Below are 24,882 nucleotides of genomic sequence, written 5' to 3'. Positions count from 1 at the left end.
CTAAAAAAAACTAAATATAATTTCTTGTCTTCATAGTACTTCCCTGTTTGTAGTATTTTGTTTACCTAGAGCTGATAGTTGACATACTGTAGCCATGTGAGTGTTATGTCCGTGACTACACTTCCCAGCACCTTAGCGCCAGGATGTGACATCATTATCCAGGTCAGTGGTTGGATATCCCCTCCTCTCTCTTAACTGAATCCCAGGGAATGGCAAAATGTTCAGTCCTTTGATGATATGCCTTTATCTTTGATTGTTGATACTGCTGGTTACACTTGTGGTTGTTGTTTTGTCAACAACACTTGGTCTGTCCTGCAATCCTTGGAATGAACCTTGACCTCTGAGGAACAAGCCAATCAAAACAATGCAAAACCAAATAGTAATGCCTGTTGGGTCTAAGGAGTAACACACACACACACACACACACACACACACACACACACACACACACACACACACACACACACACAGTGTCTGATGTAAAGTCACATTACAAACTAGAAATCCCGCGGAGATTTGGAAAGTACGGGCCGCCCCCGCGCGAATCGGGGAAGGAAAAAAATCACGGCCGACCCCCGCGGTCCCAGAGGCTTTACCGTAGACCGACGCGAGCCGCGCGCGTCCGACAAACGACGAGTCGGTCGGAGTCGGGGGGAAAGGGGCGTGGCCCGGCAAACATTGCGTCGGCGAATGACGGTTTTGGCATTCGTGGCGCCCCCTGTGGGTTAACCTCGACGAGCTTAGAGGGACACGCTACCGCATGTCTTCCGCACGTATCCTGCGAGTTTCACGACGATAGGACCTACGGTCAATGAGTTACGGCCAACGTGTTATTAAGGCCCGCCCCTGCGTAAACGTTTTAGTCAAGGGCGGCCATTTTTTCCAAGCTACCCTACTAATATTTTTCGGAGACGTGCGTCATAGTCCCCCGGGACTTCGTGAGACATTTGGCGTTGATAGAGTAACACTTAAAAAAGTTGTGGATAAAACCCTGTTTTTCAGTTTATGCTAATTAGCCGAAAGTATTTCCAGGTTGACTGTTATGGTCCGAGAGGCTTTTTTGTAGAGCGCCCTAAAATACACCAGTGTGAGAAATTTCAAGTCAATCAGACTTACGGTGTGCGGGGCGTGGCCTCTCAAACTTTCTTCAGTCAGGGATTAAGAACAGCGCCCCCTAGCGGAAATTAAAAAAAAATTCCTCGGAGCGAAATGGTAGAGCACCATGAGCTGTACATGTGTAATCAATTTCAAGTCAATCGGAGTCGGGTGACTTTTGTGGCGCCCCCTATGGGTTAATCGCGATAAGCTTCGAGGGACATGCTACCACATGACTTCTGCACACACCCAGCAAGTTTGATGATGATAGGACCTATGGTTAAGGAGTTATGGCCAATTTGTGGATAGGCCCCGCCCCTGTGGCGCCCCCTACGGGTTAATCGCGATAAGCTTCAAGGGACATGCTACCACATGACTTCTGCACATACCCAGCAAGTTTGATGCTGATAGGACCTATGGTTAAGGAGTTATGGCCAACGTGTTATTAAGCCCCGCCCATTTGTGGCGCCCCCTATGGGTTAATCTCGATAAGCTTAGAAGGACATGCTACCACATGACTTCTGCACATACCCAGCAAGTTTGATGATGATAGGACCTATGGTTAAGGAGTTAGGGCCAACGTGTTATTATGCCCCGCCCATTTGTGGCGCCCCCTATGGGTTAATCGCGATAAGCTTCGATGGGACATGCTACCACATGACTTCTGCACATACCCAGCAAGTTTGATGATGATAGGACCTACGGTTAAGGAGTTATGGCCAACGTGTTATTAAGCCCCGCCCCTGCGTAAACTTTTTGGTCAATGGCGGCCATGTTTTTCAAGTTGTCCAACTAATCTTTTACGGGTATGTTTATTGTAGTCCCCCGGGGCTTCACGAGAAATTTGGTGTCGATACAGTCAAATTGCAGAAAGTTGTGGATAACACGCTGTTTTTCAGTTTATGCTAATTAGCGGGAAATATTCCCAGAAGAATTTTTATGGTCCCAGAGGCTTTTTTGTAGAGCACCCTAACATACACCTGTGTGAGAAATTTCAAGTCAATCGGAGTTACGGCGTGCGGGGCGTGGCCTCTCAAAGTTCGTTCAGTCGGGACTTCATTACAGCGCCCCCTAGCGGAAATTCAAAAAACTGTATAATAGCACACCCCGCGGGGTGGGGACGCACGTTGTGCGAAATTTTTGCATGTCTGCGTGTAACGGTGTGGGAGGAGAAGCAGCTAGAAAATGTGAGGCAGAATAAGAAGTCAGAAGTCAGAAGTCAGAAGAATAAGTATGGTGGAGAGTAATAATTACGGATCCCCAGTTACACTGGGGACCCGTACTTAATAAATATGCTCATGAAAGACTATTTCTTTATTTGTCTAAACAAAAAATAAATAAATCCCTTTCTCTGAATGACTCTAGCTCAATATTATTCTTTCTAACTCCCTCAGTTTAATCTAAACTGAATATACCCCAAGGAAAATAGCCTGTTTCAATGTTGGCCTTAGTGTGTGTGTGTGTGTGTGTGTTTCTTGTAATACTTTGGAATGTTGGCCCCGCTGAAGGATTTCATATCCTTTTAATATCTGCAGAGTGGCCCCCACACATACTACCATTCCTCAGTATAACAGGGTCTTGGCTACATTTTGAGCTGGAGAGACCCCCCTGCGTGTTTGTGTGTGTGTGTGTGTGTGTGTGTGTGTGTGTGTGTGTGTGTGTGTGTGTGTGTGTGTGTGTGTGTGTGTGTGTGTGTGTGTGTGTGTAGTCCGAGGCCTAATAACTATGTCACTTCATATCTCTCTGCACCATGCCAAGTGAATTCATCTGAACCTGCTCACACTGTGGAATGTGTTCCGCTCAACACTTCTACCTCTATCTCCTCTGAATTGGTATTGGTCCACTTTTAGGAAAACGTTATGAGTTGTAGTGACACTGTCATGAAAAGAGGAGAGAGATATTTGTGCTCAAATCCAATGTGATTTGGGTTAATTATTCATACACAAAACCACTTTGAGGTGAGTACCAAACCTCCCAGACTGAAAAGCCACCCCACAAGAGCACTTAATGAGGTTGGAGTGTTATTTTTCAAGAAAATGACCTACTTTTCTGCAGAGTAGGTCTCCTCTGGCTCAAAAGTGAATCTCACCTTGGCTTGCAAATGTGGTGGGCACACTGGCAGGGCTCTGTGCTGCAGGAGCAGTTGTGTGGCACTCTGCTGTCAGAAGCTCATTTAGGGGAGAACGGGGTAATTTGTCACACGGGTTGGTTGTCACAATCGTTATATCTCGGAACCAGAAGGCACTGTCTGTGAAATTTTGGTATGTAAATATCCAGAATTGGGATCAGAGGTCACCTACATAGTCTTCCTTAGAGTTAGACTGTTGAATTTGAGGTGAGACGACTGTTTGTGTTTTTCATGTCAAATTGAAAATATTTAGCTCCTCAGTATTTTTCTTCTAGGCTTTTACACAATGGGTTTATAACAAAACACTTGTTACCCATACAAAGTGTGAAGGGTAAACCATAGTTTAGATTGTGGTTAGCAAGCTAATTAGTTGTCAGATGGTTGTTGGCCTTGATGCTAGCAAGAAATTCAAGTTGGGGTTGGTCGTCACATTTTTTGGGGGGTTGGTTGTCACGTTATCGCAAGGCTGCAGCCAGAAAAGGAACCCAATAACGAAATAAATTGTCAAGCTGTATCCTCACTGACACCCCAGAGAAGGAAAGAATAGAGCAGGAAAAGGCAGCTAGCATGCAAAAGAAAAAAGGGCAACAAAATCAAAACAACCCAGTGCATCCCAAACTAGACCAGCTGCCAAGGCTACAGTAAGTTATGTAGGCCTATTTGTCAACTTGACAATGCAATTAAACTTTCAAATGTAGTTCTACTTTCTTGCCTTCTTTTTAAGATTATTCCCATTAAGATAACATTGTGACAAACAACCCCATAGTGTTTGACAACCGACCCCTTGATGGGGTTGGTTGTCACAATGTGTAAGGGTGTCTTTGATGATTAATTTCTTCTTTATTACAATAAGATAGAAAAAGTGAGGGGTACACATTTCAAGCCAACACCTTAAGCTTCAATTTAATGTAGGAATGACTATTGAAAGATGTTTAGGTGATAAGCAATTCTCACTAGAGTAAAAAGTGTGCCTACTTACCCCGTTCTCCCCTACTTGCTCCCTCCTACCTGCATCTCTCATCTATCGGAGTTTGAATTTTGGACAACTGGCAGCTGCGAGAAGCACATCTTTGTCGTCCAACACACCAGCAAAACGAGTCTGGATAGCCTGAAAAATATAATTGATATGTTAATGCCTACAAGGCCTACTATGTATTATGTCATTGAATTACTTGCAAACCATGCCTAATGAGGGGTCAATATTATGGATTTAATTAGTTTTAAGTTACTTACTGACATTTTGTATTTGTTTTAATCTTCTTTTGCAATGATAATAATGAATATTCTGTTGTATGTTCATGAATAGTGTGATGATGCAATACATTTGAACTAGCTTAAAGATAGAACAAACCTGCACTATGGCATTTGGAAGGCCTGCAGTCATCCTGGAGAGGTCATCTTTCACAGCCAGGGTCTTCTGCATCAGAACTTCAAGTGTGGGTAGTAAAGTCCCATAAGGACAGTCGGCTTGTAAAATGTCCAAGGCTGCATTCAGAGGCTTCATGGCGGTGCAGTATTCATGCAGGAACGGGTACTCTTTGTCTTTGATGCATGTAACTCCCAGCTTGGTACACTCAGTATTCAGCTCACTCATGGGGATTTCTGCAATTGTCTTTACAGCATCAAAAAAGGAATTCCACCTTTTGGATGTTGGTACCAGAAGCTTTCTTTTGCTGACTTCCTCCACTGTTACCGATGCAAGGGTAGATCTACTTGATTTGGTCCAAAGAGCTGTGCATTTAGCTGTGCTGCTCCTATACACAGCCTGGCTCTCTGCATTGGAAGTTAAATATTTCTCCACATCAATTGTGGAATTAAATTGATGGTGTGTGAAGCACACCTGTGGTGGGGGGGGGGGGGGGGGAGAGACAGCTGGCAATCACATTCATCCTCAGCCGAGAGGATTTCAGACAGATCTAAAAAAGTGACGTCATCATCATCTGTGGGGATGGACACTTCCTCCTCAGTCTCATCATCGGACTCTTTGACAGGCTGATAAACTTTAAATGCTTTAACAAAGTTGGATCCATTATCAGTCACTGTTGCAACTACTTTGTTCAGTAGTCCATATGAAGAGTGAATGTTTTCGATTTCTGCACCAATAACATCATACGTGTGTCTACTGCGAATTCTCCTACATGCCAATGCAGCCTTATTGCGCTCTAATGTGGATCTACTGATCCAGTGGAGCGTTACTCACATATAGATTCTGTTGTTAGCAGTCCAGATATCCACGGTAGTTGACACAAAGTCGACCTCATTTATCGCGGCCTTCAGATTTCTCTCAATCTCTGCATACTCCTTCTCCAGGTATGATGAAAAATATTTTCTGTGAGGCAGCACTGCATTGTTAGTGGTAGGGATCTTATTTATTACGGCACGACACGATCGATCCTCAGTCTGTAGCCTACTTGGTCCTCAGTGGGGGGGGTAGGGGGTCGATAAGGATGAGGAGGAATGGGATGCCCTCGCCAGAACATAGCTGGTTCAGCAGTGTACTGTGACTTAAGCATGCCATTGAAAAAATGGGCCCATGTTGCACAGGGGGTTAAAGCTGTAATCTTGAAGTGGCAGTTCTTACCTGCGGAAGACTTTCTCTGTGTGTTCTGATCCAACTTTGTGACCCAGAAGTTATGAAAAGTACATACAGACTGGAATGCACACAGGTCTGAACTTAGTACTTCTGAATCTGAAGCTCCCATGTCCTGAGTACAAGAACACAACGCTGCAGCACGGGTAATACGACATAGCCCCTCTGTTAGTATAACAGGGCAAACAGCCTTCATCAGTGGGTCATCTGTTCAATCACTGGCTGGCCAGTCCCCACAGATGACAGCATGGTGCCAATGACCTGCAGTGCAAAGACACAGAAGGGTCCCTGCAGGCTCAAGCACAAAGTATGTTAGTATGATTCTGTCTCCTATTCATTCTGCAACTCTTTGATTTGAAAATTTGAAGACACCTGCACTTTTAAATATATTTATAAAGACAATATCATGCAGTCTGGTGACGTGTGCACAAAGGCACACCTGTCAGACTGACCGCTTTGATTAGGACATACTGAGCTCAAGTAAATGTTTATATAATAAAGACATAGGCCTAAACAAGAGTAATGTTATCACCTCGGGGTCCCGCATTTATAAATGCATATTACCCAAAAGTTCCTGTTTATCATTATGTAAAGCCATGTTTTAGAAGTGTTATGAAACCTTTCAAAAGAGTCCTGAGATGTTATCCCTTGTTTCATGAAGCCCAGATAATAGTTCCTATAAAATAAACTGGTAACGTGCAAAGGGTGAAAAATGGTTCGATGCAATTTCAATCAGTTAGCGACAGAGGTCAGTAGAAAATATGGATAGGCCTGCACCTTTTGGAACTGTTCCTTCGTGGCCGGTTGTAGGCTTTTATTTTGAAGGCAGTTTGTTTTTGCGCCTTAACGGTCCTAACTGACCCACGACTGATCTTTTCCCATATGACCAGGCTTTCATTCACAGCGGTTACATAGACCTGCACGAGAGAGAGAGAGAGAGAGAGAGAGAGAGAGAGAGAGAGAGAGAGAGAGAGAGAGAGAGAGAGAGAGAGAGAGAGAGAGAGAGAGAGAGAGAGAGAGAGAGAGAGGTGAGTGCTATCAGCGGCAGACGGAGCGACAGACGGAGACACAGGGGAGGGTTTTTTAAATGCCCCCTTCTATGGTTCTTGGATCATAAACACTTGGATTTAATCAATATGCACCTACTGGGAATAGCTGTGTTTCTGGCATATCTCCTCTACACAAACCTCGCCAGCGACTTCAGCCAGAACGACTATGATGATTACTACCAGCAGGAGCAGACGGACGAGCCGGTGAGTTTGGAAACACAAAATGAGCAGAACTTGTTGAAGTGAACCTCGTGTGTCCGTAGGCTCGGAGGACCAGCCTACATGGGCATTCCACTTTAACCCGAATTTGACAGAAAGGGCTCCAGGGTCCATTTGGCCTCAGAGCCGCATAGTCCAAATGTTACTCTGTTAATTGTTGTGTCAGGTTCTCATTGGATTTACATGGTTACGGAGGGAGCTGAGCTGCAGAGAACATCACGCGACTCTCCAAGGGATACTTTTTAACCATTCGCCTAATTCATTTATTATTACTATAAGTTGACTAGCCTACTATTGAAGCCAGAGTTTATTTGATTTGGTTAATTCTTTAAAACAGAATATACTTCATTGTCCTCATGGTCAAATGTGTTCTGCACTCCGTTCATCTGCACAACAAGAGCAAGGAACAAGAAAGAGAAAACAATTTCTGGTGAGAAATATCACAAGCTATCGCATGCACACCCAGTGTGAGTAATGTAGTATATTGCACTGCACTTTATGTAGTTTTCAATTTATATTGCAATATAATAAGAATATAATCTTTGGAAATTGAATATGTTTTTCTTCTTCTTATTATTTTTCTTCTTGCTCTTTAAAGGCACTTTTGACCCCCTTGACATGGAGGAAATATTAATTTACTTGGTGTGCATATCAGAACTAGCTAAAATTGACATTGGTTCCAGGGCCGTATCTGGGCTGTATAATTTGAAGGATAGATGGTAACAATATCATCGTATATTAATTACGGATTCAAGCGAGGGATGTGCTATCATCAACGATAATATCTTAAATGATGTTTTAACAAAGTGTAAAGTGACAACATCGAGTAGGATTTTGAGAAACTTTGGGGAGGAGGACCCTGAACCCTTTAGGGAGGCCGAGGGCATGCCCCCCAGAAGAATAAAAAAGTACATTATAATGCATCAATCTGGTGCATTATAAGTGATTTTCTTTAAAGTCTACTGTGGGTGAATCTAGTAAGACATTGTTGATAAATGTCTGTTGAATTAATTCAATACTTGGAGAGGTACATAGTAGAGCAGTTTCTTTCAGGTGCTCTGCCTCAACCAACCTCAGTCCCTCACTGTTCTTCCTGCAGCCTGCTGTCTGTTTATGCGCCTGGAGAGCGTGCATGCCTACATAGCCTGCAGTATGTGGCTGGACTGGAGAGTGTGCATACGCCTATAGCAGTAGGAGGGGCTGAAAAACAACGAAAAACAACAACACCTGTACCATGGGCCACACCATGACTGCACGCCACTCACACTGACTGTAGCCTATTGCAGCCAGGTTTTATTGACCTATAGCCTAATTTACACCTAATTGTACGCCCTTTTACACTTTAAAACCTCTTCAAGCACTCTGAAGGCATTCATTTTGTACTCATTCCTAAACATACACTTTTTTTCATGAAAGGAATACCGTTGTTATTTTAGATATATGGTATTACTGTATTATTGCACAACCCTAGGGCAGCCCTAGAAAAATATGCTCTCTATTGTGCAATTGTAAAAGGTTTTGAGAAGTTGTGGAGGTATACCTGCCTGTTTTAGTTTCGTCAGGAAGAAGAGCCTCTGCTGAGCTATTTTCACAAAGTTAGTTATAAGTAAATTTTGACTTGTATTTTGCAGCAGAAACCGGAACCTAGTGCCTCTTTGCCCCGCTGCGCTTCCTTCACTGGTAGTGTCTTCCGTGTGTGACTACACGGTGAAAGAACCAAAAATAAAGCTTGTTATTTGCAATAGGCCTACTTGTAACCCTGCGTTTAAACTAAACGCTTCATGAACGTTAGTGGCAGCCGGCAGTCCTTCATTTTCACTTTCGCTACGAAGGGCGACTGGAGCGCCTCGGCCGCAGCAGCGCCATAGCAACCACCGGCACACAGGCTTATAGTGCAAGTCCATACACAGTCGGAAAAAAAAGCATTGGAGGAACGACTCCCAAAACATCTAGGCAGCAACTAGTTTAAAAAAGCATTAATGCAAATTTGTATTGCCTATGTTGTTTTGTAGTTTGGTTTTCAATAAAAAAGGAAGTTCCAATTATGTTTGTGTATGCTGTTCTCGGGGTGTGAGGGGGGGATCTACATTGTGGGCTATTTGCACTGAATGGGAAATTATGATATTTAAAAAAAATACACTGAATTACAAGGGTGTAGAGAATGTGTGTGATAAGAAAAAATAATGGGCCAAAAATAAATAAAGGGAAATTCAGAATAGATAAAAATGTGCGATTAGTTACTATGACAATAATGTGATAAATCGTGATTACATATTTTAATTATTTGACTGCACTAGTTATAATCACTCACTGTTTTTTGTTTGATGATAGGCCTTTCACACCGCCGCAAAATCGGAGCTAGTTCCAAGCTAGTTCGGAGTTAGAGCCAGTGTTTTGGTTTCACACCGCCAGAGAGCCGGCTCCGGGCTGTAAAAACCGGTTCAACCCCAACCCCAGGATTGAGCTGGGCTAGAGATGAGCCAGCGGCCGGGGGAGGGATTATCCTGACCAACCAGACCAACTCAAACCTCATGCCCGCCATAATTAAAAACACCGCTACTATGAGACGTTAACATAACATAATTACCGAACGTAGCAATCAAATTGACCGGCGAAAATACGCTGTATGGGTCCTGTTTGCAAAGCAAGTGGCAACACTTGTAAAAATATAACGCATTTGCCGCTGTTGTTGTGCTTAAAGCTAGCGCTAGCTTTAGCGTTAGCCACGAGAGCATCGGCGTCGGGCGACATACACACACGTTTACAGTGACGTCATGACGTTGCTCTCTTGCCGGCTCCATGGCTGACTCTGGTCGGTGTGAAACCAACCGGTTCATAACTGGGATAAGGCTGTAACCAGTTTTTAACTGGCCCCAGCACCAGCCTGGAACTGCCTCTTGGTTCTTTTTGGTGTGAAAGGCTAGACTAACCAGAAGTCAGATCTTTTTCTGGATTTAATAAAACAAAACTTAGGCTACTAAAATGTCTGTGACAGCTGAACTATTGTACAGGTACAGTACAGTAGAGTACAGCATGTTATACTTTTATTACACACTTTTCTGTATATTACATAGGCTACTATTTAAATTTGGATATATAATTTATTTACATATTTTAAGTTTATTTTTTTATCTATTTATTCTAGGGCTGTCAAATTAACGCGTTAATTTCTATTAATTAATCACAGAAAAATTTACGCGATTATAAAAATTAACGCAGACTAATCGCACTTCTATAGTGCCCTTTGACCCAGTGCAAAAGGGGTGAGAGATAGCGCACGAACACTCTTTCTAGCATATGCAGCCTGCCTTTTTTCCTCTTTTGTGTGTGTGTGTGTGTCTGTCAATATTTTTGGCTATGAGTAGGACGATGGTGAATAAATCGGCATAGGCTATGCGCAGTCTGTTGTGGGAGATAGACAGTCTTCATTTAGCCTGCTTGTTTTTTTTTGTGGTTTTAAGTAGAAAATTCAGCGAAGCTCCTAATTTTATTTCATGTAGAAACCTGGCTGATGGGAGGAGACAGAAGTTACGAGAGAGAGAGAGAGAGAGAGAGAAAGAGAGAGAGAGAGAAAGGGAGAGAGAGAGAGAGAAAAACAAACTCTAGGCTATACAGCTGTTTATAAACAGGCATAAAAGTGTCATATAAGTATGCGATTAATTTAGATTAATTAATCACAGAGCCTGTAATTAATTTAGACTTGACTGCCCTAATTTATTCCTTTTATAGGGGAGAGGAGAGCAGATAACTGATGAGGACATGGTGTCAACACCACACCCAAATAGTCCCACAGTAAAACCTGGCCATTTTCACCATTGTATAATTTATTTATATAATTTACTGAAAAATGCTGACTTTCTCTTTCTCTTTCTCTTTCTCTTTCTCTTTCTCTTTCTCTTTCTCTTTCTCTTTCTCTCTCTATTTGTTTGTTAAGTTAGTATTCAAAGCTGTGAGAATGTCGATAGTTAGCCTGCTATCGGTGTATGAATGTGTGTGTGAATGTGTGTGTCAAAACTATACACTATTTTATAAAAAACATATTTTGTCGCCATATGAAACACACACTTTGCATATAACTTCATTCTGTCTGAACCAGTTACACACTGCTGTTGCTAACCTTAAACACTTTTAGTAATTCTACTTCTCAGTGATTTGAGTAATGTATACACAGAGAAAGTGCAAATATACAAGAAGTTCGCCAAACACTTGACAAGACCAATGCTGCAGACTGAGGAAAATATAATTTATTTCTCATACACCCAAATCAGTCAACATGGAAAATCACAACCAAACATGTGTGCAGTAGTCTGCATACAGTAACACTGTTATCCCAGGAAACAACAACACCCATAACATACTGTATCCAGTACAGGTTAAAAATTACAGATACTGTAATACATAAATAAAAAAATCTGATAAAGGAAAATACAGTATAGAACATACTAGACATTGTAGTATCTCTTCGCCTAGCTGGATCTGTCCAGAGAATTTCATCCACATCCTTCAGAGAGTATGGTGGAAGGTATAGAACTGTGAACTGTGGACTGTGGATGGTGTTGAAACCAGTTTTGGACCAGAGCAGCACGATGGAATGACACATTGTCCCAGATGACAATGTATTGCATCTGGTGCATTTGGTTACCTGCTGTGACTATGTTGTGCAATCAGTCTAAAAATGTGAGTATGTGAGGTGTGTTGTAAGGGCTAATATTGGCATGACGGATATGTGGACCTCTGTGGATTCCCCCTCTCACCCTCACTCTCACTGTTCTTCTGACTCCTTCCATTTTGGTTACTGTAAAGGCAGGTGAACTTACCTGCTCCATTTGTATAGTGCTTGAACCTGATTGGAGTGTTTAGAATAAAGCAATCATGTGTTTGCGCACCTAATGGCTGTGTTTACTGACTGGCTCATGTGTTTGGTAGTTTGACAGTCAGTGCTTTGGAATTGCAATGAGGTGACATCATGATATCCTCCTGTGTCTAATGTGTTTAAGTGTGTTTAGTGTTTTGAAAATCACTGTGTATTGTTTTGCAAAAAGTGTGAGGCTGACTTTGTGCTTATACTGTATAGCCAATGGTTTGCTTCTTGAGTTTAAGGTTTTGATAATTGTGTAATGCTTTTGATTTTAGTGTTTGTGCGATCGTAAAAAACTGTAAAGTCTCTAGTTGTCGTGACAAGACTAGAATGGCCGTTTCCTGGTTTGGATTAAGGAAGTGGCCATAGAGATCTGGATAACAACGAGACACTCTTGACTAGAAATTGTGGAGTCTTGAAGAGAACCAAAACATATGAACCAGGGTTCCAACAGAGTGTTTGCACCTAATGCAAAGTGGATTTGAGGAGGGATAGAATGAATGTTATTTCACATGCGAATAATGGAGCCGATGTACAACCTTATACTGAATAAATTGGCAGTGTTGTGCCTGAACGCGTTCAATGAACGATCGTTTATGTACTCGTTCATATTGGGGGCAAACGTGAACTGAACGTATGTATTTCTGCCTGATGAACGTTATTGCGAACGCGTTCATTCTGGCGTTTGTGAACGGCGCTCTTACAGTCGTTCAATCTTTCATCGAGTGCCAGATTTCCATAGAAAACCCAGCTAAAAGACAGTGTAAACAGCCCTTAATATGTAGCTGAAAAACACCCAATCTGGCAACACATGCCACCACAGCATCGCACCGCCGCTGCGTCATCAAAATGCGAAACACAGCGGAAAAAAACAAAAACAAATTAATGCTGCGGCACTTACTCAGACCACGGACCTAGCCACAGGCTCTACCCTCTTCTTCGTATGATTGTTGCCTACCTCAGATTGTGTTTGTGTTAATAATTAGGCCTATGTCAACACATCTTCTGGACTTTGTTGTTAACAGTAGGCCCTATACTGCAGTTTAGAATGGTCTCCTTGAGGGTTTTACTATTTTAAGTTGTAATTTGTTTGTAGAACCTGCCTGGTATATTTTTCCAGTATTGCTTTCTTTGAATGAAATTTCATGTGAATTGTTTCCAGGTTTGGAAAATTATAAAAATGGAAAAACATTTGCACCTTAACCGTTTAAAAAAAAAAATTCCTCATTAAAAAGACCATTCAAACAGCAACTTTTTCCTCATGTTTTTGAGAATATACTGTAGGGGTAAAAGCTGCAGCTGGCTTCTAGTGTGGACTGAATGTCATTGAAATACTTTCTGTCTGTGGTTCTATATGGAATGTGGCAATTATTTATAAAAATAATAGCCTGCAGCAACATATTGAAAAAAATAACTATGAACTAGTTAATTTTTGAACTGTGAACTTAGTTCAGAATTTTGAATTATGAACTATGAACTGAACTAGTTAATTTTAAAGTGTGTGAACTGAACTTTGAACTAGTTCACGTAGAAAAAGAACTTTCCCAACACTGTAAATTGGTGCCTTGAGTTGATCGAACAAGAGTGTATGCTGCGAAGACACTTGGCCCAAGCATCCTCTTAATTTTATACTCCCATTTTCCTCTCTCTTCAGATATCTGAAAGAATGAGACAGCTGCAGTGTGGATCTATCCCTCAGCTGAGCAAACGAAGAGAATACATTATCGGCATAAAAATCTTAAATTTTTCCAGACTGAGAAAACATTATCTATTTGCGAAGGGGGAAATGCATGGTTGTGACAAAAGGGGGCTAAAATGGAGTAGTTAGGCAATTTAAATAGTTTTAAATTGAATACCAAATCCTCAATGAGTTTTTAACTACAAAACCGATATATTTAAATGATACTAGAGGTTTTTGTTCTGCATGGAGTAGCGCCGGAAGAGAAGTAGTTCTCATTTTGTTCTATGGCTACCCATGATACGATGTGCTTTGTATGCCCTGATGAAAGGAGAAAGAATTGAGTCAAATGTTTTCAAAAAGGCTTTTGGCAGAAAGATGAGTATACTTTGAAATAAATACAAAGACCTAGGCAAGGTCACCATTTTGATGGCGTTGATTCGACCAATCATGGATAGAGGAAGTGTTCGCCAACATTGTCTTAGCACTGTAGTTCAATTTGTAAAGCAGGTTTGATTGTTTGGGAATAGTGGCTCCTAGGTACTTTATATGGTCAGTCACTTTAACTGGTAGATTACTGAGAAACTCAAGATCTAGATCCTTCCCGCCGTTAATGGTATAACCTGTTTGCTCTCCAAACTTTTTATAACCTGTTAGCTCTCCAAAAAATAAGATCCAGTAGAGGCAGAACAGATTCTTCAGACTGCAAACAAAACAAAATTATATCATCAGCATACAGAGCTATGTGGTGATCCATCTTACAGAAGTGTACAGGGCCAATTTTTGGGTTGTTTCTGATGCCAATAGCCAGGAGCTCTATTGCAAAAAGCAGTGGGCTCAGGGGGGCAGCCTTACTGGACACCACGATGTAGGCTACAAGGGGTAGATCTCTTCGAGTTGGTAAGAACGTGGGGCGACTGTGGCTCAGTTGGTAGAGCCGGTCGGCCAATGATCAAAGGGTTGGAGGTTCGATCCCCGCCCTGCCACCTGTGTCATAGTTGTTGTGTCCTTGGGCAAGACACTTAACCCACCTTGCCTTGTGTGAATGTCGATAGTTAGCCTGCTATCGGTGTATGAAGGTGTGTGTGAATGGTAACGTGGGAAAGGAAACAGGTCTCCCCTGTAAAAGAGTCTTCGGTCTCAATGGGATTTACCTGTATAAATAAAGGTTAAAAAAAAAAAAAAAAAAGAACCGATGCTGTTAGTTCGGCATAGAGCATCTCTACCCATGCATTTACCGGATACCTCCACTCCACCTGATATTAATGTTGTTTTAGATGGTGTGTTTTTTTGAGAACAAGTATTTCAAATACTCGCTCATTTTTGATGGTGTGTTTTTTATTTAAACAAGTATTCGAAGCCTGTAAAATGGTGTTCGGAACAGCCCTAATATATACACAATATACTGTATACATAACCTTATTATTTATGGAATACTTTTTTCTTTCTAACTTTTGCTAAATGTTGCTTTTTTTATATTTTTATTTTATTTTTTACCTTGAGTTCCTTTTGACCCGTTATAACTATTCTGACACAAATAAGTTTAGATTTTATATAGTTGATTTTTGTCATGGGATGGCTCTGGAGATATGGGGTGGGGTAGAAGGGTGGGGTATGTATGTTCTCAAAAAGCACTGATAATTGTGTCTCACCATGTACTTTGGAGTACATGGTGAGACACAAAAATAAATAATAATAATAAAAAAAAAAAAATTTGTAAATCAAACTTTACAGTAGCAAAGTCAGTTTATGGTCATTCACCTAATTTGTGTGATATCTTAGCTGTGTGGCACTGGCCATCACAGGCCAAAACTATTGACTTAGCCTGATTATGGGCTATAGGCTGCAGCTTTTGTACCGTAGGTCATGGACTTTTGCATATCTTCCACATACTTCTGTGCTTCTGCCTGAGTTTTGAACAGCTGGACCTTGTTGTCATGTGTGATAGTCAGCACGGCAGGGAAAAGCATCCTGTTGGGATTCCCAAGTGCTCGGAATGATTTCTTTGCCTCCAGAAACATCCAAGGGTGTTCAAAAATCCGCGCTGAGCTTCACAAACACCACTTCGCGGATCTCAGTTACCAAGTTGTCTAATTCATCGACCTCCGCCATTTGTCAGGAGAGCTGTTCTCTGAGCTAGACAGATTGATTTGGGTTATTGGTCGTAAAGCACATCCACTGTCTGGTGTCTTAGCCCAAAGTTGACGCAGTGACATTATCCTTGTAGTTGACCTGTTTTAGTAGTGAAAAACTATCCCTTAATTGTTCCCGAAAGGTGTTTAGTCTGGGAGCTCTGACCTGACGCTCCTACTCTCTTCACATCACGTGACCCTCTTTCCATACAGTCACGTTTACATAAAACCGATTTCAAAGCTTCCATACTGACTTGTCATATTCATTAAAATTCAAAAATTATGTTTTCTTCAATAGCTTCCAGGTTATGTGACCCAGTGTCTCCAAATGATTCCAGAAAATAGTATTAAACAGCTAACATAGGGCCTCATAATTTTGCTATGGAAATGATAAATGGTCTCGTTTAAGATTGTTGCAGGCCAAATTAGTTAGCTGCTTGTTTCAACTTGCCCCATTGAGAATCTTTGTTGTAAAAAAATGCACATAAAAATACATCTCCTTTCAAATATATTCCTACCATCGCCGCAGACGTTCTCTAAACAGCCCCCGGGGGTCGCTACTGCCCCTGTTGAGAACCTATAGTCTATAGTGATGATGGCTTCTAGCAGGGCCCTATAGCCCGCCAGAAAGTTAAAAACCTTTGTGTTATTTGTAGATGACCCTGAACTCTGAAGTAGATGGATGGATTTGGTTCTCTCCCTCTCTGTTTCTCTTGCTCCCTGTGGTCTTATGTAACTCCATCATTCTTGCTTCATCATAATAAAAAATTACTAAGAATACAAAAATATCTATGCTATTAGTATCATTATTAAGCCGTTACCCTGAATCAGTCCCTAAATAATCTTTCATCTCTCAGATTTTATTATTCTCAACCCAACTGCTTCAACCCTTCTCTCTTTCTCCCCCTCTCTATTTTTTGCCCATATTTCACAACCCCCTGGAGTCTGGTGAAGAATGTGGTGTGTAATTATCATTTAGAAGGAATTTTCTGTGATTTCTCTGTGGACCTTCCAACATTCGGACTGTTCCGCTTGAGTTTTGAGATTCTTGACCATTACTTAAAATACCAACCTTGTTAACTATAAATATCATTCTTTAAAACATAAATGTTCCTCCATGTTCAAAGAGAAGTAGACACATTGTGCTTATGTTTGTCATCCTTGTAGTTTCTGGTTCTATAGCCTTTAAAAAGATCCACTCACCCTTCTGTAACTGTGCCTGTCTGCTGTAGGACAAAAGCAAAGTGCACAAAGATGCTGAAATACTGCTGAGGCAAAGGGCTCAAGTGTACCTTGGTGGTAGGCAACTCTTATGTTTTAGAAAAAAGGATCATGTTTGTGGGATTATTACATGAAAAGCTGCATTTTTATAATGCCTGCAGGAAATTACGTTCGTTGGAAGGTATTACGTGCTTGCATGTCTTGCATTGTATACCCCTCTCTCCCCCCTACATTTGCTGTCCACTTATGCAGGTTTCAACTGTCCATTAAAGGCTCTGATTCAAATAACTCTGAGGTTTAACTAAACCCACTTTCGGAAGCAAGGCCCTGCACACTTCACCAGATGAAGTGTTTCTCTAGGCTGTGTGGGTCTTAATGGGAGATGGGGGGAGTTGTGAATGGTAATGAATGGAGGGTGAAAAGGTCATGATATGAGGATAGAGTGCATAAGAAAATGAGGTCACAGCTGAGGCACTCTTTCTACAAAATAAATACAGTTAAGCAATTTGTTCAATGAAAAAAACATGCCCACTGTGGAGCCTTTTGTTTTTATATATATTCTGTAATATAACTATACTCTCTCATGGTTACACGTGTAGTCAAAGTTCAAGATTGATCTATGGGACACAACTATTTAATATTAAATGTTTAAGTCAGGTCAGGCCTGTTTTGTGGTCCACTTTTAAATGCATGCTATTTGAGAAAAACACTATACTACTGATTCAAGTCGAACAGGCGTTTTTCATTTCAGAACAGCTTATCAAAGTTAGTCCAATCAACTCTAGGTAGGCTATAGGGCTGCCACTGACGACTATTTTTCAGTCGATTAATATTGACTAATTTATAGATTAATCTTAACAATGAATTTTCTTCAAAAAAATCCAAGTAAACATTTCATTTTTGAGTTCATTCTATTATGACAAATGTGCAACTTAAAACTTTGGTGTACAGCTTAAAAGTGACAAACTCCAACTCATATGTTGATATCAAACATCTGTAAGAAATGTTTTTTGCAACATAAGAATGTCAAATAAAAAAATAGGACTTATTCAAGTCAGCAGTGCAACTCCAAAATAATTTCAAGTTTCTATTTTCCTCCTTGACAGTAAAAAAACAGAACCTTCATAATAACTCTTTAAACGATGTGCAATTTGTTTTGAGTTCAAGAAACAATTGTCCCGTATAAAGTCCAACTCAAATGGTGGAATCAAAAATCAGTGCACATTTGTAGTCACATTACACCATCTAATACATAGGAAGATTTATTTAAATCAGTAGTGCAACTCCAAAAGAAGTTCATGCTCCTGTTAGACACCTTAATTAAGTAAACAAACTCTCAATATATTAAACAAAGTACAACATGAGTCCAAGACACGGTGTCCAGCTTGCAGGCCAACTCAAATGTTGGAATCATTATATTTTAGACATATGTCTGTAATGTATGTTGTAATGTAAGCATGTCAACATGTCAATGTGTTCTGGACTTAGGCTAGCTCTTTTCTTGGAAACTATGTTTCCAGCTACTGAGAAGAGACACTCTGCAGGTGTTGAGGTGGCAGGCACACACAAATAAGACTGTGCAGAACAGCCAGACAGGGAAATCTTGCCTCATTTGTTTTCCACCATTGCAGATTACTGGAACTTTCAGGCAGAGGCTGTTCTCCAGAAAACCTTAGAATCTCATTCCCCACTGAAAGGCTGACATGATCTCGTCATTGTGACTGGATGTTTCTTCTGAGTCAGAACCCCCAAAAATGTCTAGTAAAGACACAGACAATCTCTGCTCAGTGACACTTGCTGATTTTTGGGGCCCGCCTCTGTGGTACGCTGCTGTTGCTGATTCACAGTAGGGGTGTAACGATACACATATTTGTACCGTACCGTGACGGTACAGGCACGTATTTGGTGTTACAGAGGTGGACCGCGGTCCGTTTGTGGCGTACATAGCGTTAATATATGGCGAATGTACAGGCTTGTTTTGCAGTGTGGAACTTAAAACTTGTCGTCGGAGTTCCCTCCGGACCATTTAGCCTCCGGCTCGCTCGCTCGCTCGCACGTGCGCAGTAGCAGCCAGCGATTTAGAGTCTGTTATCTCCATGGTGAGCACAGCATGAGGGTGCAGTGTTGCTAACTTAGCAACTTTTCAGACCCCTCTGGCGACTTTTTTTCAAAAAAGCGACTAGCGACAAATCTAGCTACTTTTTCTGGTGTTATTGGTGAATTTTGGAGACTCTGTTGCTGAAGCATGTATCGCTCTTTACTTCTAAACGAGCAGCGGCTGCCTCCTCGTCCCAGAGCACTGAGAGGTGGGCAGGTCCTCGCGCAGCAGCCCCTCCCAGCTGCGGTCAGAGCAGGAGATACACACCTCTCCGCTCTAGTGTTCCGTTTGCATCACTATTAGCAGTTGTAATAGGCTACCCCTCTTTTCTTTTACAGTCTATGAGTAGTGCAAATCAAAATGTTATACAGTGCTATCGAACAGAGAGCGAACTGCATGGCGAAAGACAACAGGTGACTTTAAAACCGAGGTACGTACCGAACCGTGACTTTAGTGTACCGTTACACCCCTAATTCACAGTCACTCTCCTCTTTGCCACTTCTAGTGAAAGGCCTTCACTTTCATAGCAGTTTCAGCCTGTCTTCTGGTGACAGGAATTTCAGTTTTTTAAACCTGGGATCAAAGTGGTGTTTGAAGCAGCATCTTTGTAAGCCAACTCAAACTCTTTGAGATTTCTTGGACGGCAGTAGCCTGAAATGCCTGCTCTTGGTTGTTGTCAAAGGCTGCATTCTGTGTGGACTTGAGCAGTCTGTTAATGCGTGCAGGCAGACAAGAGATGGTCACATATGACTCCCAACTGAGATAAACAGTACCACACTCGAGAGCTTGTTGTTGCTCCTCCAGCAAGCTCCACTGTTCAGGTCTGAGGTCGAGGAAAAGCTTTCCTCTTTTTGTAACTTCTGGGTCTGACAGAGTTGTTGTAATAGCCCAACTGCTCTAAAAGCAAAACAGGGAAAAACAGCAGCAAGTGAACCACCACGGGTTTGGGGGTAAGCATGAAAGCCACACTCACTAAAAGGCGAGTGGTCATATAGTATGAGCTATTCCATATAACATTAACATCTTGGAGGAGTTTGTGTTCAGGCATGCCCATTTGTTTTTGTTTTACTTTCAGCTTTGTGCTTGCAAGTTCACTCTTTTTAAAATGTTCCACCAAGCACCTTGCAGCTTCAACTGCTTTGGTAATGTCTGTGTTCTTCAGTGCAGGATTTACCACCAGTTGTAAATTGTGGCCTGCCCAACGGACTGAAGATATCCCATGCTTTTGCTTTTCCTCCAACAACCTGAGGGCTGCTATTACATTAGCTGCATTGTCACTTACTTAAGCCTTGATTTTACCTGCAGGAATTCCAAACTTGTTCATTGCTGTTTCAATCCAAGATGCAATATTCATTACAGAGTGTCGCTCTGCCAGTGGCATTGTAGCCAAGTTGTAGTTAACAAGCTCTGAGTTTTCATTAATGAAATGGCAGGTTATGCCCAAGTATGCCTCTGTTGAAACACTTGTACATGCATCTGCTGTTAAAGTGACCATGGGACTGGATGAGGAGAGAGTAAGTTAGGTTTTCTCGAATTCTTCCTTAAATGTCCTCTCCATCATATTGGTGAAGCATGTTCTATAAGGGAGAATGTAGCCTGGTTGGAACATTTTAACCATAGCACAGAAAACTTATTCTCTATCATTGAAAGGGGCCTCATGGCTTTGATGAGCATGTCGAGGACACTGTTAGTAAAAACTGACGCAAGCTGTGAAGAGCAATCTTTCTTTTGTAGGAGGAATTCATCAATTTGGCTTTGTCTTGTACTAAGAGAAAGAGAGGGATAGGAGAAAAACAAATACATCATTATTATTTCACATGTAATAATGGAGGTATAGTAAATATTCCTAACTTCATTCAACTTACATCTTTAATTATATTAATCACAATCATTAAAACGGATCTTGTTTGGCATCCACTACATTACAAATGCACCTAAATAATGGCAGCATTAATCTGATTAAAAATTGTAATCATTTGACAGCCCTTGTAATAATACAGTGACAACAGCATTCAGTGTCTCTTGTTTTTTTCAGGACTCTCCACCAAGACCAGACATGGAGCAGAAGTTGCGCTCAGCCTCCAGTGTTGATGAACTGATGAGTCTAATCTATCCTTCATACTGGTCCGCTTTGAAGTGCAGATCTAAACTTGCTGCTGCTGCTGTCTCCTCAGCCACCAAGCTCTCACAGTGGCCAGAGGCCCACCGACTGAAGCCATTAGCTGATACAGAAGAGCCAACATTCGCTGCTGCCTACCTCAACTTGGAGGTTCTGAAAAGTATGTTCATGATTTTATTCATATATAATTTTTTTATGGCTCATCACAGCACTCTAGATACGACCTTCAGGAAACACTTTGCAAAGTGCTGAATTCAAGGTATTTCTTGTCCTTTCGAGGTCCCTTCATATACAGTAATTACTTGATGAGGAGTGCCTTTTCAGTTTGTTTGCTTTTTTCCTCAAAATATGTTGCCATAGTTTGAGACATAGGCAGGTCTTGAGCTTTACTTTCAGTGTCTGCAATTCATTGACCCTAGAGGCAGAGATCCATTATTGACTAAATAGCTAGTTTGGGTATCGGTGAAAATGGGTCGGATCCATAGGGCAAATCTTTTCACTTGAATTCTATGTGAGAGACGTGTATTCAGTCACACTTGAACGGCACCCACAACTTGTAGATGTTTCCCAAAATAAGCTAATGCATGGAGCTAACACAGCATGGAGCGAGCCAAAGGCTCAGCTTTTCGGAGATGCTTCACGCTTGCTATGCTACTTGCAATATCCGAAAGCCAAAGTGAGAAGGAATGCTTCCTCGCCACGATGCTTTCCGCTTTCCTAACTGTTCAAACTGAAGATGCTTTTCCAACAAATGCAAATGTGAGCCTGACCGTCTCTGTATGCTCGCCAGGGCTCAACACACACTCCATGTCTACGCTCCAGTTGACTTTGTGGTTGATTCCTCCCTCCTTTGATTGGTCACTTTATTACACTGACCATGACCTCTCATTGTCTGTGTAGTTTTACTATTGATGAAGGTTGTCCCAGGAAAAACAAAGAATGTAACTGAAACAGTCAAAGACCATAATTTTCATGGGGACATCAAGTTGGACCAAATAACTCTTACACTAGTAAGCATCTTTCAGAGACACTTACATTTTTTTGTTATCAAGTTTTTATTGGTTTTTCATTTCTCATCCGTCCCAGGACAACAGTACAGTATAATATAATAATAAACAATGCATAATACAAAAATAATTCTGTTCAACTAGTACCTCAAATAAATCCAAGAAACAAACAGAAACAAACAAACTAAAAATGTCATTACGTTTAAGTCCTTTGCTATCAAAAAGTAAATCAATACAAAAGGAAAATAATTTAAAGCAGTTCAGACCAATAAATGGTACGCCTTGTGACGGCATGGATACTATTGCTCAACAGCTGAAGGCAATCAATGGGAAAATTGACGGCATGCAACAATCCGTGAAGAAGACGATTGGGGAGAAAATAAAGGGAATGAATTTATCCCTGGAAAAACATTAAAATAGTCAAATTGACAGACTACAAAGTTATTTAACTAAACTGGCCAACGAGAACAGGGATGATTTGAAGGCAGAGATTGACAAAATCTAAAGAGATTCAAGATAATATGGATTGTGAGATTGGACAGCTGAGAACGATAATTGAAGAATGCCCCTTAATTACAGAGGTATCAGTTTAATGAGCACAGTCTATAAACTATACTCCACTCCACTCTGCTTAATGATAGGTTAACAACTTTTTTGGAGAAAGACAACTTACTGGTTGAGGAACAGATCTAGCCAGTATAATTAAATCATTAGCATGTGGGGTACAGTTTGGAGGGGATAACATTATTATCATAGCCTGGTCTTACCAGACCACCTTACTTCAATTAATATGTACAGTAGGTCTGGAATCGCTCAATTGACAAACGTAACCTCACTTGAAGGCGGGTATTTGTTGAAGTTTAAAACTATTGGATGTGCCCAGTGCCACTCTGGATCTTCAAACCAATAGCATAACGTTTGGTCGTGACTTATGTCATGCGCCGGCTTCTGAGAAAACCCACAAATAAACTGCGGGCCCAGACTGACTTCTGAAGGGAAATTAAAATAGAGCGGAAATAGGTAGAAGGGTGGGGCCAGGCTATTATTATCATATATGCAGATGATATTATTTTGATGGCTGACTCTGAAGAAGATCTTTTAGAAATCCTTGTTCAGCCACTAGTACATTTTCAATTTATTTTTGGAGAAAAAAAGCTGAACTATACAACATTTTACAAATACCTAGGATTATCTGGGGCCTGGGGTTATAAAAACTGTCCAAGGAGTTAAAAAATCCAAAACAGGGCCATTCGATATTTTACAGGGGTTCATGAATTCACACCCATACCAGCTACAACTGGAGACATGGGTTGGGACTCCTGTAGGGAGTGCTGGAGTGTCTGTATGATGAGGTTGTGGAACAGGCTGTTGAGGATGGACGACATAGAATGGCTAAAAAGGTGTTTGAATGTGACATCAAATTGAAGCATGGGCAAGTGAGGTGTATGATTTTTATATGCAGCTTTGGTAAGAAAATACTTAAGATTGTCATCCACGGAGAAGGCTCTCTATGAATTGAAGCACTTTGCTGGTTCTGTGCCACTTTTGCTGCATTCCTCAAACCAAAGATACCCACAGCTGGTAAGGGATACCAAGCAAGACATGGACTGTCGTGCAAAAATTGACAACATCATTGTTGAGGTTGTTGAAACCGCAAAAGTCGTAAGACCTCCCTGTCTTTGTCTTATATTGTGAAGCTGTTGAACATCTGCTGGCATGCCCTGATTATCTACCATCGAGGACACCGAGATCATGTCCTTTAGGTTTCGTTTAATTTATAAACATACGTGAAAATAGAGCTGCATTAACACAACGTCACTTGACATGTGGTTGCAGATACATCTGATAGTTCGAAACGAGACAAGAGTACAGTAATGTTGGCTGGAAATTGCAGAGTGTTTTTGCAGACCTGCATGGTGCAAGCTGGATAGCTAAGTGATAAACACCAGTGGCCTATGTGCAGGAGACTGGGGCTCAGTTACCAGTCCCAGCATGCCTAGTGTATTCCTAATGCTAACGGCAAACTTCAAATTGGAAGATGCTCTGCGCGTCAGCTCGACCTATGGTGATTTCTTTTTTGCAAAACCATCTGTGCTGCGCTAGTGAGCAACGATGTGTGCTGGAGTTCAACGGCAACCAAATCTGGTCAGGCTTCTGGTGATGATGCACACTAAATGTCAGCCAAACCAGAATTTCTGGCCTTCTTGCAACTATTGTTATCAACTAGTTTCTGCATAAACTTAATATGATGAGCTTTCATGTCAGCTTTCTTGTCAAGGGTGCATTAAGCAACATCAATCACTTGTAGGCAACACGGTTCTGACCTGGCAAGACTGAATTATATATGAATACATCTGTGTATATATAAACAGTATACAGTATGTGTGTATGTCTGCCCTTATAAATCTCCATCCAGGTGTACAGCTGCCGAGAAAAAAGGCATTTTGCATGGCTTTGGTATTGATCTTACTTTCTTTATGTGCACAGGTATAGAGTCGGAGTGGAGGAAGACTCAGTGCATGCCCAAGGAAGTGTGTGTGGATGTGGGCAGGGAATTCAGGGCTCCCACCAACATCTTCTATAAACCACCATGTGTCGCCGTCTACAGATGTGGCGGATGCTGCCACTCCGAAGATAAACAATGCAGAAATATCTCTACTGGTTACCTCAGCAAAACTGTAAGCACAT

General features: G+C 41.4%; 1 protein-coding gene across 1 annotated transcript in view; it reads left to right on the top strand.

Annotated features, from left to right (window-relative positions):
* Positions 1-6,949: 6,949 nt before the first annotated feature.
* vegfc (vascular endothelial growth factor c) overlaps positions 6,950-24,882 on the top strand; it is a gene marked incomplete at both ends in the record, with an annotated part of 43,148 nt that continues 25,215 nt past the window's right edge. Inside the window, 3 exons of the mRNA XM_080028778.1 lie at positions 6,950-7,066; positions 21,104-21,347; positions 24,682-24,872. Coding sequence (XP_079884904.1) covers positions 6,950-7,066; positions 21,104-21,347; positions 24,682-24,872 — 552 coding nt within the window. The remainder of the gene's footprint in view (positions 7,067-21,103; positions 21,348-24,681; positions 24,873-24,882) is intronic.

Source organism: Ammodytes marinus, assembly GCF_949987685.1.
Source record: "Ammodytes marinus genome assembly, chromosome: 6".
Lineage (NCBI taxonomy): Eukaryota > Metazoa > Chordata > Actinopteri > Uranoscopiformes > Ammodytidae > Ammodytes > Ammodytes marinus.
This window is presented reverse-complemented; position numbering and strand designations above follow the sequence as displayed.